Source organism: Trachinotus anak, unplaced genomic scaffold, assembly GCF_046630095.1.
Source record: "Trachinotus anak isolate AG129_WGS33_773 ecotype Australia unplaced genomic scaffold, CSIRO_AGI_Tana_v1 ptg000016l, whole genome shotgun sequence".
In the NCBI taxonomy this organism is placed as follows: Eukaryota; Metazoa; Chordata; class Actinopteri; order Carangiformes; family Carangidae; genus Trachinotus; species Trachinotus anak.
The window spans coordinates 12111626-12125965 of NW_027273867.1; the positions used below are offsets into that span (position 1 = coordinate 12111626).

General features: G+C 38.6%; 2 protein-coding genes across 2 annotated transcripts; one reads left to right on the forward strand and one right to left on the reverse strand.

The window, feature by feature from the left end:
- Positions 1-5073: 5073 nt before the first annotated feature.
- LOC139634295 (interleukin-6-like) lies at positions 5074-6741 on the forward strand. Its single transcript, XM_071500657.1, has 5 exons — positions 5074-5316; positions 5406-5605; positions 5746-5838; positions 5934-6077; positions 6287-6741. Exons 1-5 carry the CDS (start codon positions 5301-5303, stop codon positions 6497-6499), a joined length of 666 nt encoding a protein of 221 aa, XP_071356758.1. The 5' UTR covers positions 5074-5300; the 3' UTR covers positions 6500-6741.
- A 326-nt stretch (positions 6742-7067) lies between these two features.
- Positions 7068-13090, reverse strand: tomm7 (translocase of outer mitochondrial membrane 7 homolog (yeast)). The gene is made up of 3 exons (XM_071500656.1): positions 12932-13090; positions 10530-10578; positions 7068-7476 (listed from the first exon to the last, which is right to left on the reverse strand). The coding sequence occupies exons 1-3, from the start codon at positions 13032-13034 to the stop codon at positions 7461-7463; spliced, it is 168 nt and encodes a 55-aa protein (XP_071356757.1). The 5' UTR covers positions 13035-13090; the 3' UTR covers positions 7068-7460.
- Between the last annotated feature and the right edge of the window lie 1250 nt (positions 13091-14340).

The following is a 14340-nucleotide window of genomic DNA, read 5'->3' on the forward strand; positions in this document are numbered from 1 at the left end:
TGAGGACATATTGAGTTAATTTTCAATAGAAGAGAAAGGTTTTTTCTGTGGCTTATGGGGAGTGCATACTGTGGACTTTTACGATAGAAAATAAATTGCGTTAGAAACAAAAGCAAAAGCAGAAATGAGAGTCAGAACTGCTCCTAATTTTCTTCTCAAACAAGACCAACCATAGTGGTCACCCAGAAACCAAATCCATGATTGCATCTCATTGCAATAAAGGTTCAGAAGTAAAATTGCTATATTACCCTAAAAATTTGCATGTCAACCTAAAAAAAAATTCTTGTGCATGAAAATGTGTCTCGCTCCCTGTCAGTGGGGGAGGAGAATGTCCAAGATCAGCATTTCCCAATAACCTCAGAAACCACTCTGCAACCACTGAGCTATTCTGAAGTCTAAAATTGTCCACTAAAAGTACCAAAACAGCCCCCAGTCAAAAGTCGTCACAAACCTGCTCTTACATCATTCTTAACAGAGCAGATCCAACATCAACTAGTTGTGATTTGGGAGTTCTCCTGTTTGATTCCCCATGAGCAACGCCAACAGACAGAGGGAAAATTACCTGTCAAAAATAGTAGCTGTGGGAATTAAAAAGAATGATGATATTTTGACTATGAAGCCCTCAAAGAGCCTGTGGTGTGAAGTACTAATGATCACATATGTTGCAATAGCGAATTGAAAAGAAGAAAGGTACACTGCACCAAAACCCCAAGAATCCAGAGATAACCTTTATAGGTTCTTGCATATCTGGAGATTTTTTGACACGACATCTTACAATGTCATGATCAGAGCATGCCTAGCCCGGATTTCATCATATATGGGTCTACATCTCCGGATTCTGCAGTATTTGCGCAGTGGTAGTTGAAAACGAAAACATGTCTGAATGTTGGTGGCAGAAAGTGACATTTCTTTGATGGTCTAAGGAAAAAGGAAATTAGGTACCGGAAGCTGAGATGAATCTTTGATACTCACTTCTTCCCTTTCACTGTCTCGAAAAGCAATGAGGAAACACTTTGTGTGAGTAAGTGGCATGTAATTAATGTGAAGCACACAGCTCACATATGGGTTAAGGTCATGCTCTGGTCATGAACGCCATGTCCCAGCCAAGTTTCAAGTCCAGCCAAGCCAATTTTTTTTAATTGAAAATGACTTATAGTAAGTGATATTCAAAACCAGGTGTAACATTAAATATGTCTAAGCTTAGCATGTTAACACACTTAAATCTACTAACTCTTTTTGTAGTCCTTTATTTATAGGTACAGTGAGAGAGAGAGACAGGGAGAGAGGGGGGATGACATGCAGTGAAGGGCTGCAGGTCAGATTCGTACCCCTAAGCCTTAATAGTACATGCTGTACCATGTACCACCGAGGCTAGGTTGAATCAGTAATAATTAGAAAGCAGATGGCCATCAAAAAGGAATAAAATGAGTCTCGTTTTATTGTTTGTTTGTTTTTTTAGATTAAGGCAGAGGCATTTATACTGCTATTTGAAAAGGACCAGGCACAATGTATAAATGCCTGTATTACTTGAAATTGCATAAATAATGATAACAAGCTGACTTAGAAATATTTTTGGTATTTAAACTAATTTTAAGTTATCCTCTTGCTTTAGAAGTGAACAGGTACTGTTCTCAACCATTATCATAAAGCCAGCAGAACAAATTTCTAGCTTTCTTGAGACACAATAAGAAAATATCCAGATACAATGTTTCATAATTTTGGACACAAATGAGCACAGGGAACGTCAAATGATGACAGAAAATTGGTGACTTAACACTTTTTTTCTGAACCCAAGCTCAGCAGTTGCAGTATAGTCGTCACTCCACCCTGACACATGACCCCCTGAGAAGACTCATGCATAGATTCTTGATAAGGCGTTGTGTGTCTCAATAGTTCCTCCTTTCTTGGAAAGTGAGATAACATGACTAAACAATGTGTAACAACAATGTACATTTTTTTCTTCTCAACTTTCTAACTAAGTAAGGTCAAGCATGAGAAAAGACAGAATAAGTATACAGTCTCAACTTAATTAAAAGAACCAATACAACAGTATGAATACTGCATACTTAACTATAAGGAAAACTTGTGTATTCAAAATCCAGAGATGTTCACAAGTAATTTTTTTCAAGTCCAAGTCTTGGTGCAAACTGATGGATCAGCTAGCAACACTGGGATGACTGTCCATAGTGGCTTGCTGTGGTAAATGGATTACCAACAGAATAAGAAGTAGCAGGCTGCGAGAAGTTTCAAATGGGATTAATTGGGACTGCAGACGAGAGACCAGTGGAAACGTTAAGGTGAGTGCATGGAAGGAACGTTTACTGAATATATATTATGAATATTCTTTGCCTAGTCAGCAGATACGGAGACAAAGTCATCAAGCAGCTTATCCTTTTTTCAGGGCTTGGACTCCAGGTAGTGGATATCATCCCTTAAGTATTTTTGAAGAAGATTATGGTGTCAGAGTCAAGTTGACCTTTGACCATTGAATATAAAATGCCATCACTTAACTTAATCCTCATCGATATAGTTAAATTGTTTCATATTTAGAGTATGAATTTGTGAGTTATGGCCAAAAATGTGTTTTGTGAGGTCACAGTGACCCTGACCTTTAATCTTTGACCACCAAAATCTAATCAGTTTATCCTTGAGTCCACGTGGACATTTGTGCCAATTATTTGAAGAAATTCCCTCTATTCATCCTTGAGTTCAAGTGAATGTTTGTGCCAAATTTGTAGAAAAATCTGCTCAAGGCTTGGATATCATGTCACGAGAATGGGACGGATGGATTTATGGACAGACGGATAGAAACCCAAAAACATAATAACATGGAGATATAAACTATAGGGACCTTTAGTTAGAGTCTGTAGATTTGAGGGGATCACACAGACTTTGAGTACTTTACAGAAGAATTTCTGATGAAATATTATCCTGCTAAATGAACTCAGACTAGATAGCCAACTTGTTGTCTTGAGCCTACCTATTATTCTGTAAAATTGGAGTCACTGGACTGATCACCCCCACACAATGATATTGATCTCTGACTCTCTTGCTGCCTGTCACTCCCTCTCTCCCCCTCATGGCCCAACAACCATTTCAGCCTACCAATAATCTGCCCCTGCCACTCCAGCCCTGCCAAACACTAGACTTCATAGGTCAAAAGTCATCGGAATTGCTTCAGATCTGCCCCAAAACGTAATGGGTTCTCCCCTGGCCCATGTTTCATCCCCCCACCAAGTTTAGTGTAAAATGGTTCAGTGCCTCCTTGGCAGAAGTAATTACACTGTTCATGATGAGTCCCAATTTTTGGGTATGAGTCAAGTCTCAAGTCTTTTAAGGATGAGTCTCATTTCAAGACTCAAGTCACTGTTCAACTTAAGTGCGAATTGAGTCCAAGTTACAAACTGAATTCTCCATTTCTACCAAAGTCTTAAGTAAAAATAGGCTACAAAACCACTGTAAGCAAAAAGTACTTAAAGTATTAAAAGCATAAGCAATGTTCTACAGTAAAATGTCCAATGTGACTGATGTAACCTATGTGACATTACTAGGTTGGAGATGTATTAATGTGTATGTAGCATTATAGGTAGCTATTTGCTAGCACAAGTGGTCAAGATAGTTTTAAGGTGCTTAATTCAGTTTCCAATTTAGGGGTGAGGGCCCTGCCAATGGGTCACATGAATCTTTGGAGTCATGATATAATAAATAGGAGAGGAAAGGGGAAATACAAAGTTCTGATACACAAATGTGTATTCATATTTCGAGGGTTTTTTTTCTTTTTTGTGAAATATCCATCATTAGACTTCTTGGGGCACTTATTTAAAAGGAGGGAAGATGTATCTATGGTAGAACTATTAATAACTACTTTCCTAACCACTCAGAAATCCAAACTACATGCTGCTCTTTTAAGAGGTCATAATCCAAAATGGTTGGGAAACACTGGTTTAATTTTGATTTATGCACTACACTATTTGTAAAATCCTAATCTGAAAGTAGTAGCTAACTGTCAGATAAATGGAGAGGAGTAGAAAGTACAATATTTTCCCCTGAAATGTATGAAGTAAAAGAATAAAGTAACATTAAATGAACGCACTTGAGTAAATGTAGCTTCTAAGTTACCTTCCACCACAATAAGGATAAATCATCAGTTTTAAAGCCATTTCGAACTTGTGCCGTCAAACCTGGACCATCATCACCATCTTCTGACAGGACCCTGGATATTGAGGATAGGTTATCGCATCAAAAAGTGGTAAACATCAGATGTCCATATCATTGACTAATATTTTTAATCAGTCATAATCCAGATATGATCTTCTGGGCTGTGTGAACGGGACATGAGTATTAAAAGAACTACATCATCCTTTCATTAATTCTATTGATCAAGCTCACACATGAGAAAGTCTAGTATCATAACTAATAATGGAACAGGAAGAACATCACTGTGAAGAAACAAGAAGAAAATCACTGATTGCAGGAGAAGAAGAAAACATATATGTAACACTGACATTCTGTAAATATACAACTTTATATTTGACATGTTCCTAAGATATTATTATCTGAAGAATAAAGAATAGGCTATTGTGACAGCTACTGATCATTTCATTGGCTAACGGAATGATCACACAAGGGCTGCTTACTGGGGAAGAAAGTTTTGAAGAAGTACTCCAGAAAGTTGACTGGGATAAGAAACAAGTCCCCCAATTTGTTAGTAAAATTAAAAATCCACCTTAGATTTTCATCACTCATCAATCAATACTGAATATTTTACCACCACACTCTGTTGGAATACCGCTATGCAAATGTATGGTTTTGAGTGGATTTTCCCTCTAAATTGTTTGACTGAAAATATCATAGGGATTTTTTTTTCAGAATTATTATTCGATTGCTGTGTGTGTGTGTGTGAGAGAGAGAGAGAGAGAGAGAGAGAGAGAGAGAGTGAGAAAGAGTGAGAAAGAGAAAGAGAGAGAGAGACTTTTTATTGTTACATTTATTAAAATAATCACTTTACTCTTGAATTTCAACGAGCAAGAAAAGAATAAAAACAGCTTGTAGATTAAATTCCTGATCTCGCTGGTCATTTTGAAGATGGACACTCCGACCATCTTCATCGAAATCACCATCAACCACCAACCGGATGCTTGACGCATATATTAATTCTGCTAGTTCCAGAGACATTGGGAAATCCCTCCAGTCTGAAGGATATAAAATGACAGCCTATCGCAAAGAAGAGGCAACTCCTTCTGGCCCTGACTGCCCTCAGCATCAGTGGAAACTCAACAAGTGCTTCCCAGCAGCGCAACATGCCCTCTATACTCAGTAAGTTGTTTGCAGCCTGTGGTGTGAATGTTTCCTGAGTTTCTTCCTCTTTCCATTCATTCAGTCATTCATGCTGTTCCTCTCCACAGACGCCCGCTTGCTCTCTGCAGTGATGCTGGCAGCTCTGCTGCTGTGCGCTCTCGGAGCTCCAGTTGAAAATGAGCCCACCGACAGCCCGGCAGGTGACCTCTCAGGTGAGGAGGAGGAACAGCCGTCCTCTGCCCCCTCGCTGAGCAAGACTGCGTTTTGGGACTTGATCGTTAATCTAATTGAGGGCCTCACAAAGGAGGTAAGTGCTTTATCCTCCAGGACCTTCTCTGGACCGCGGTATTTTTGCAGTTGTTTAGATGAGTAATGTTTTTATCAAGCTTCAGATTTAATTTTCAAAGTTAGAGTGACCTGACATGTGCACGCCCTCCTCCCCACCAGTTTCAAGATGAACTCCAAGCAACAGATTCTTCTCTGAACAATTACAAGATCTCCTCACTTCCCGCAAACTGCCCTGGCTCCAACTCAAACAAAGCAGTAGGTCCTCTTTGCTTCAGTTACACTAATAAGACACATTGGTGATGACTTCGTGTGAACACTGAGTGATCTCGCTCTCTCTTCCTCTCCAGGAGGCTTGTCTCCGCTGGATGGCTGAGGGCCTTGAAACCTACATGGTTTTTTTAAAGTATGTGGAGAGGGAGTATCCTAACACTTCAAGCCTCTCAGACATTAGACAGTTCAGTGGATACCTGATGAGTCAGATCAAGCAAGAGGTGAGTGTGCTGTTCTGCATAAACACACACAGGGGGGTCTGCATGTTATTGCTTTTGATCTGGCTCATGTTTTGTCATGATACATATGACATGTTATTGTCACACTGTAAAGGACTTTGTCATGTCTGCTCTTGTGTTACGTCTGAGGTGTATTATCATGACACAACACTGCTTACTCATATATTACCACTTTCACTTCTGCCCCATAGATGAGTAAACCTGGAAAGATAAAAGTGCTGACCAGCAGCGAGAAGGAGCAGCTGCTGAAGGACATCGACCACCCCCACGCTTTCAACAGAAAGATGACTGCACTCAGCATCCTGCGCCAGCTCCGTGACTTCCTTTGCGATGGCAAACGAAAGATTCATCAGGGAGAGATGTCCAAATATCAAAAAAATGACAGGAACAACAGTCAGTTGTGAAAGAATGCCTAAGATGAACTAGATGGTGTTAGCAATGTTACTCCCAGAGTGACTGCACTGACTACAACAAGCTACTGCAAGAATGTTTGATATTGTAGACCTGACAACTTGAATCACTTATTTAACCTATTTATACTTGATGAATAAAGTTATTTATTTGTCATAGGAAAATCCATGACTATATGATACTGATAACACAATTTGTACTTGGCTGTACTTGATTCATTTATGGATTGTGACAATTGACTCTACTACTGTTAGTAGTATTTTAATAAATGAAATATTATTGTATCATCTGTTTTTGTAAACATTTTTTTATTTATATTATACTATTCATTTTCATGTGTTAAGTCAAACTGCTCATACAATTACAATGCAATGGGCTGTGTGACTGACTTTATATTCTGTACACATGTAGAAATAAAAAAATGATTTGCATAGAAAAGAGGAAGGTTTCTTCATCTTCTCCACCAACACTTTTTACATACAGACTGTGACATATTTTCTAACTGTGACTCTAACTTTAACTTTTTTGACAATCAACAATCAAGATTGACAAAGACAAGCATGACATTTTGTCGAGGATTTATTTTCTGAAATTTTAAGTTACAAATAAAAAGAGGAAAACATGGAACGAATGTAATATCCAAACATCGGTGTCACACATTCATAAACTAAATAGCAACTGATAGTCAGCACAACACATTTTCAGGGACACCGTCTTGATTCCAGTTTGTTAATCCAAATATCTTCTATCCCTGTTGCCAACACTATCCATACTTTGAATGTATGCCATACACAATATGACCACAGATAACATCTATTCATCACTTCTCAGACATTGGACAGTATGAATTGTGGCGAGGAAAGTGAAAAATAAAGTCCATTTCCCAGACTTCAACGGACAGGTGGGTGACATGGTCTTGAAGAGGAGAGGGGATTGGCTACGTGGAGATGCTCCTCAGCCCCATAGCAAACTGGAGAAAAGAATAAAATAAAAGATTTAAGTAGACTCGCAAAGACACCCAAGACATCCTGGAGAGTTTATTCATTTCAATCAATTTTTTAAACATCCATCAACGATTCAGCAGCACTAACTGAAGAAATCCCCTTGAAAACAAAGCAGTACATCTCAGGGGGTTTAATGGTGTACATTATATATATATATATATATATATATATATATATATATATATATATATATATATATATATATATATACACACAGACACACAAACACACACAGGATAAGGTATAGACCACATCTTTTCCGTTTTTTGACTGCAATGTTTGAGTACATTAAGTACCTACTTAACATGCTCACCACAGATAGCCAACAACTGGATGCTCAGAAGTTCAAAGTCTAAACTTATTTCTTAATTAACAAAAAGTACTATTCCTGTAGAAAAAATGTTTTTTTTAACATTCACATTATCATGAAGATTTTTCAGTAAAAAAAGGAAATATAAAATATTTAGTCTTTGTTTACTTGAGGCTAAATGTGCAATTCCTTTAATATGGACGAATATTAAAAGACACAAACCTAGTCAAGGGATTTAAGAGATGTCCTGTGGCCTGACCTTAAAAAGCCTGATGTACATAATGGGATGAGAAACTGAGAAGTCTTTTAAAATATCCACTTGTTTTCTACATTTTATGACACAGCCTGCGACTGTATAAATACTATTGTCGAGACACAGGTTGATGCTGTTGTTGATGGTATTACAGTGCTGCCAGTGGTTGTACAAACCCATTCCCAAAAAAGTTGGGCCAAAATGTAAGTAAAAACAGAATGCAATGCAATCCTGGTTTTCGGCCTTGTCCCTTGCATACAGAGATTCATCCGGATTCTCTGAATCTTTTAAAGATATCATGAACCATAGATGCTGAAATTCCTGAACTCTTCCCAATCTTACATTGAGAAACATTATTCTTCAGTTGTTGCACCGTTTGCCCGCGCAGAGTGGTGAACCTCTCCCCATTATCACTGAGACCCTGCCTCTTTGGGAGGCTCTTTTTATAATTAACCTTATTAGTTGGAAGATATTCAACCAGGTGTTGTTTTTTTTTTAGCATTACACAACTTTTCCAGTCTTTTGTTGCCCCTGTCCCAACTTTTTTGAAACGTGTTGCTGGCATCAAATTCAAATTGAGCATATATTTTTCATAAAACAATAAAATTAAAGCAATTCAACATGTTCCATTTCCAGTTACATATGTGATTACATGATTTGCAAATCACTGTATTCTGTTTTTATTTACATTCTATACAGTGTCCCAACTAGAAACAGGGCTGTATTTATGCTGGAGTAACCTGAGGTCATGGCTATTGAGGGAGGGCAGGATGTTAACTGGATATGTAGTGTGTTCTCTGGCTTTTAAATCATATTTTTACATTCGTTGTCCTTTCCTGAGGAAAACCATCACATTTCTATAACCCACAAAAGATCCATGGTCCGGATACTTGTGTCCCACCTGACGGTGAGCTTCAGTGAGAATTGAGTATTTCTAACACACGGCTTAAGCCTGTTTGTGACTAGTGTGGGCTACATTTTCACTACAATGAACATCATCTGAGTTTTGAGCCATACTCATTTCAGCCAGGTGATCTGGTGTGTGGTTTTAAAAAGCTTTAATATTATTCCTCTTTCATAAGACCTGTAATTTAGAGATGTTTGGTAGCGTTAACAAAAGCAAATAAAACGCCTGCTGATGTAAAGTCCATGTTCAGGTACGAAGACAATGCCGGCGTCATCGAAACTGGATCAGTTTGCATGTCGAAGGGACTGTCATGCACAGGCTATGTAAGCAAAGTACCACACTATAATGAACCCACACAAATCAAATGGGACAACCCCCACATAGTAGTCAGCTTCTTTCCCCCATGGTGTATCATACTGTATGCTATTCTAAAACAGAATGTGTACATTACCGAACTTCCGATCTTTGAAGATGGTTTTAGTATGTTGTAAATATAGTTATTAGGTGGCATACGAAGGGTTGAATCTCTGAGTAAGAAATGTAAATTCTGGGGGGCGGCCCGGTAGTTGAGTGGTGTACCATCTGAGCGCAAGACGCTCTTGGCAGGCAGTCACCGGTTCGACTGGTCCGACTCTTTCCTGCATGTCATTCCCCTCTCTCTCTACCCTTTTCCTGTCAGTCTCCACTGTACTATCATAAAGGCACCAAAAAAAGCCCCCCCAAAAAAATAAAAAAAGAAATGTACATTCTGATGTGTTACAAATGTTCCTTTTACCACTGAATAATTAGAAGGTCAACCACTGTGCAAACTTCTCTAAGGAGAACTCTATCGTCACATGTACGGCCAAAGCTGTTTCTGTATGAATTTCTTGCTATTCTGACTGGGAAAGTGTTGAGCATGCCAGTTCTTTAGTTTGAATTTTGAGCTTGCATCTCACAGAATAGGTCTGGCTCAATCCATTATTGTTTGTGTCTTACACCTTCTTTTGCATCTTTGTCCTGTACTTAGATTCCTCAGGATTTCTCAATATGACATCCAGAGTCTTCTGGGAGATTAACTGAAAACTGGAATCCCTGGTTCTTGGCTTAGATAATTCACATGTCGACCTTCTCGACCTTCTCGTCAACATAGAGTTGCTCTCAGCAGGTCTTCATGTTTTAAAAATTGGTTGTCAAACAATAACCCAAATCAGGTTATTTGTAACCCAACCGTTTTTAGACTGTAATAAACAGAGTCGTTAAATAGCAACCTCTTGATAAGTGCCCAAATTATAAAATAATGACAGCAATTTGACTGAAATCCTAACTCCAAATAAAGTAATCAGGTTTTTTTTGCCCACTATCTCCACATCTTAATACACACACCACAATGTGCACAACTACAGATTACACTGTGTTGCCAGTTATTAAAATTACTTGAACAACAGTTAGTTAGCCCTGCCATTCCACAGTTAAGGATAAAATCATTTCACACCATTCTCCGTCCTGCTTGTGAAGTAAAATACATGAGTTAACAAGAAGCACGAATCTCACACCAATCTGTCCTTACCTTAAGACTGTGGGTTCAGGCATTCCTGGATCTGCTCCACGTTTGAAACCTGTGAATGAAAACCATAAAGGAGACTTGAAGGATGTTGGTTTACATTTTAAAAGGGACCCAGAAATGTCACACAGTGAAAACAGAATGTAGTCCATCCAAAAGTATGGATTATGGGTTATGGTTAGGTGCAAACATTTAGTGTAGAAAAAAGAGAGAGAGAGAGAGAGAGAGAAGACGATCAAACTTGACTATCTAGAGGAAGTAAAAGTTGTAACAAGGTTTCCGTAGGTGAACACACATACATATATATATGTGTGTGTGTGTGTGTGTGTGTGTGTGTGTGTTTGTGTGTGTGTTATACTAAGCCAATTGATTTTCTACACTAAATGTTTGCACCTAACCATAACTAATCCATACTTTTGGATGGACTACATTCTGTTTTATATGTGTATATATATATATATATATATATATATATATATATATATATATATACACAGACAATAAAAAATACAGTTTAAAATTAAATTTGTTTTAATTCAAATTTTAAAAATCTTCTTTGAGAATTACATGTATCCTTTTGCACTGGGTGCTGTAAGAACTGTTTCACCGCGAGTCATTGCTGACAGTGACGCTCACAATTTATTAGCTAAGCATAGTTTGCCCCTGCAAAACACCCCAGTTTGATTTAACAGCATAACTGCGTCAGAGCTCTGACATCCATCCAGTTTTAGTGTTGTAGGGTAGGGTGAAAAGGGTGTAAATTATATTTTTTCTAGCTTCATCCATAGGTTACAAATGGGGTCAAGCATGATGCAACATATTCTCAAGAAAAAGACACGAGGGAAATGCATGAAAAGAAGGACAGCTGCCCATCGCCTATCTTTTCAGAGCCTGAGGTGTCAGACAGACAATTAAAACACCAACGGCGTTCACTTTAAATGCACAGTATGTAACTTCTGCCGCTCTTAATCAAAGCAAAAACAAAAGACGGCATTAGGTGACATCATGAGATCATGAGATCATCATGAGCGCATATGGGAGTTGTTGTCTTTACCCCCATTGCTTCTCTTTTCAATTCATTCAGTGTCAGTCTTTCAGGCATTTTTACCAGCAGCCAAATTATCCACAGAGGTGTCCTCTCCATAACAAACGGACCAGGGGATCAAAACCGAATAACGAATAAAGCAGTTTCACTTTAAAAACCAGTCTCCATAACAAACAGACCTGGTGATTATACCTGTTAAAAGCACCCAGTAAAGCAGACGTGAGATTGCTGCTAACCTTTGTTTCAATTGTTCTTTTGATAATTTATGAACCAGACGTTCAGGAATTTTTTTTTTTTTTTACTACATGCAGCGGAACCATCCACAGAGATCTCCTCTCCCTAACAAACAGACCAGTGCATCTCAGAATGGCTGGAAACTGAGACTGCTTACATTTGTTTTTTTGTATAATTTACAAACCAGACGTTCAGGAGGTATTTCTTTAGGTTTGAGAATTGCTGGAAACATTTGAGTTTATATAAGTGCATAATTTAAAAATGTATAAGTCTAGTCATTTTTAGACATTTTAATGTAGAAAAATTACATATTAGAAACTTCATCTAAGTGATAGTAAAATGTTCAAATCCGCACATTAGAAAAGCTGAAACCTACAAAGGTGTGGCATTTTTTGATAAACCGATCTGCTTTTAATTATTCAATTATGTAATGGCAAGTTGCTGCAATGCCATTTCATGAAGTATGAAGTATTTTATAACTGAGTCTGACTTTTATATTGTGACTGCCTGAAACATGCAGCGTTGTTCAGATGGTGCTGCCAACACAAGAGAAACACATGTTCAGTAAAGATAAGCAAATGAGCTGAAAGGGAGAAATGCGTGAAAAAAAGCCAAAGGAAAGTTAAATGAGAGAGGAGAAAGTGTGACATCAGTGCTGGTGTTTCCAATATGCTGAAGTCAGAGAAGTTTGACTCTCTCACTTTGACAATTGGCAACTCCACGGTTTCAACTTCCCCATCTTTATTCAAAACCACAGCCTGCTATTCCAGTGTCCTACACACACTGCTCTAAAATCCATGGACGCAGGCCTGTCTTTGACTTACAAGGGGGCCACTCTGAGATCAGCTTTTCAGGACTTATTGCCTTAGTATTTCTGGGTCAACAGTTTTCGACACTCTTTCTTCCAACATAGAGGGGATCATTCAATAAAGCTCTGTCCCTCTCTCATGTACTGTTAGTCTTCATGGAAATCTTAAATAATCACCATGAGGGGTATTCACTGCACTGATTCAACAACACACCCAAGGAAATCCAGCAGAAGGCTAACAGGCTAAGCTAACTGACTAACGTTGGCGAGGCATGTCTTCTCAGCCCGCCGTGTCCCCCCCGCTTATGTTCGGATACTGACCGAGGTACAGCACGGTTGGGATAAATCCCCATCGGATGACAAACTGGCCGCACTGGAAAAGCTGCTGCAGCCGCTGTTTGGTCTCTTTGCTCATTTTAGCCATGTGTTTATCCTGCACAGCGAGGACGCCAAGGACGAGGAGAAGGAGGAAGTGACGTAGAAGAGACCGGTAACCTGGCTGTTCACTGTTCTGTCATAGGTCGCCATCTTGTGGAAAGACGCGTAGCTGCATAGAAGAACATCCAATAAACGAAAGTCGGTCATATCAGAGAACTATAAAGAAAGTGTTTTTATACTGCTCTGCGTGTATTGTAATCTGAGTTTCTCTGTTTTCAGTTTGGGTTACTGTAAATACAGGCACCGTCCACACGCAAGCCAGCACAGTGCAGTGCACAGCATTCAGGTGGAAGTGACCCTCCAGACCTTCCTCCACTGAAGAAACCACTTTTTCATCCACAAAGAGATTGTGACCAGAGCACAGGTTGGCGACTGGTGGCGACGAAGCGTTTCTGGTGTGAGGTGCTGGTGGTCTAGTGCGACCTCTAGTGACAGTGACAATCCTTTACAGACCCTTTAACCTATTGACGCTTTCAGATATCATTCCAATACAAGTGAAAGTTGTGGGGTCAAATTCTTACTTGAGTTTATATACTGAAGTACTTGCTTTTAAAAATATGTTAGTATTCAAAAGAACATTTTTTGTCAACTTGATTTGTTCCACAGTGCATTTACAGAACCTAATGACTCTGAAACGCACTGAATGAACTGCCTTGCTTGTAGAACCTATTGAGTAAAAAGCATGTAGAAGATACTACACAACTGATTCATCAAACAGACAGCTCACTTTCTTATTTCTTTTTAGGCGGTGATGAATTGGCCCCGGTAAATACAACAAATATTTAAAACGTGCAGAATTTTTCTATATTTCTGAAACATCAAACATGGACTTAAGATAGGGATTGTCTCCTGTGACAAACACAGTGTATGGTCCATCGCAAAATAAAAATTCATTCCGCTAACAATTTTCAGTTTCCCGAACATTCCTCGAACATTTGCTGGAGGGTGCGAGAACGTTCACTGGATCCGATGGCAAACATTTCCCCAAGGTAATATAGGAAAGTTTTCTTAATTAGCAATTGGTAATTGGTTCATTATTGGTAAAAAAAAAAAAAAAAAAAAAAGGTTCGCAGAACATTCCCACGTTCCGTGAACGTTCCCCACATTTTTTACCAAAAACAAACGTTCCAGGAACGTTAAGAAAACTTTCCTGAATTTCCTGAAAAACAAGTATTGGCAGCAAAATGTAGTGAAAGTATTAAAGCGATTGTGTGAAAATCTGCATCTTAAAAGTAACAAAGGTGTCAAAATGTCAAAGTAGTGGAGTGGATGTATAAAGTGGCACAAAGTGG

Excerpts from the sequence above, each read along its gene's own strand:
- LOC139634295 (XM_071500657.1), top strand. Across the intron at positions 5,606-5,745 it reads TTGAGGGCCTCACAAAGGAG|TTTCAAGATGAACTCCAAGC; the intron begins GTAAGTGCTTTA and ends CCTCCCCACCAG. Across the intron at positions 6,078-6,286 it reads TGAGTCAGATCAAGCAAGAG|ATGAGTAAACCTGGAAAGAT; the intron begins GTGAGTGTGCTG and ends TCTGCCCCATAG.
- tomm7 (XM_071500656.1), bottom strand. The coding sequence starts at position 13,034 with ATGGCTAAAATGAGCAAAGAGACCAAACAGCGGCTGCAGCAGCTTTTC. Across the intron at positions 10,579-12,931 it reads CCCAACCGTGCTGTACCTCG|GTTTCAAACGTGGAGCAGAT; the intron begins GTCAGTATCCGA and ends TTTCATTCACAG.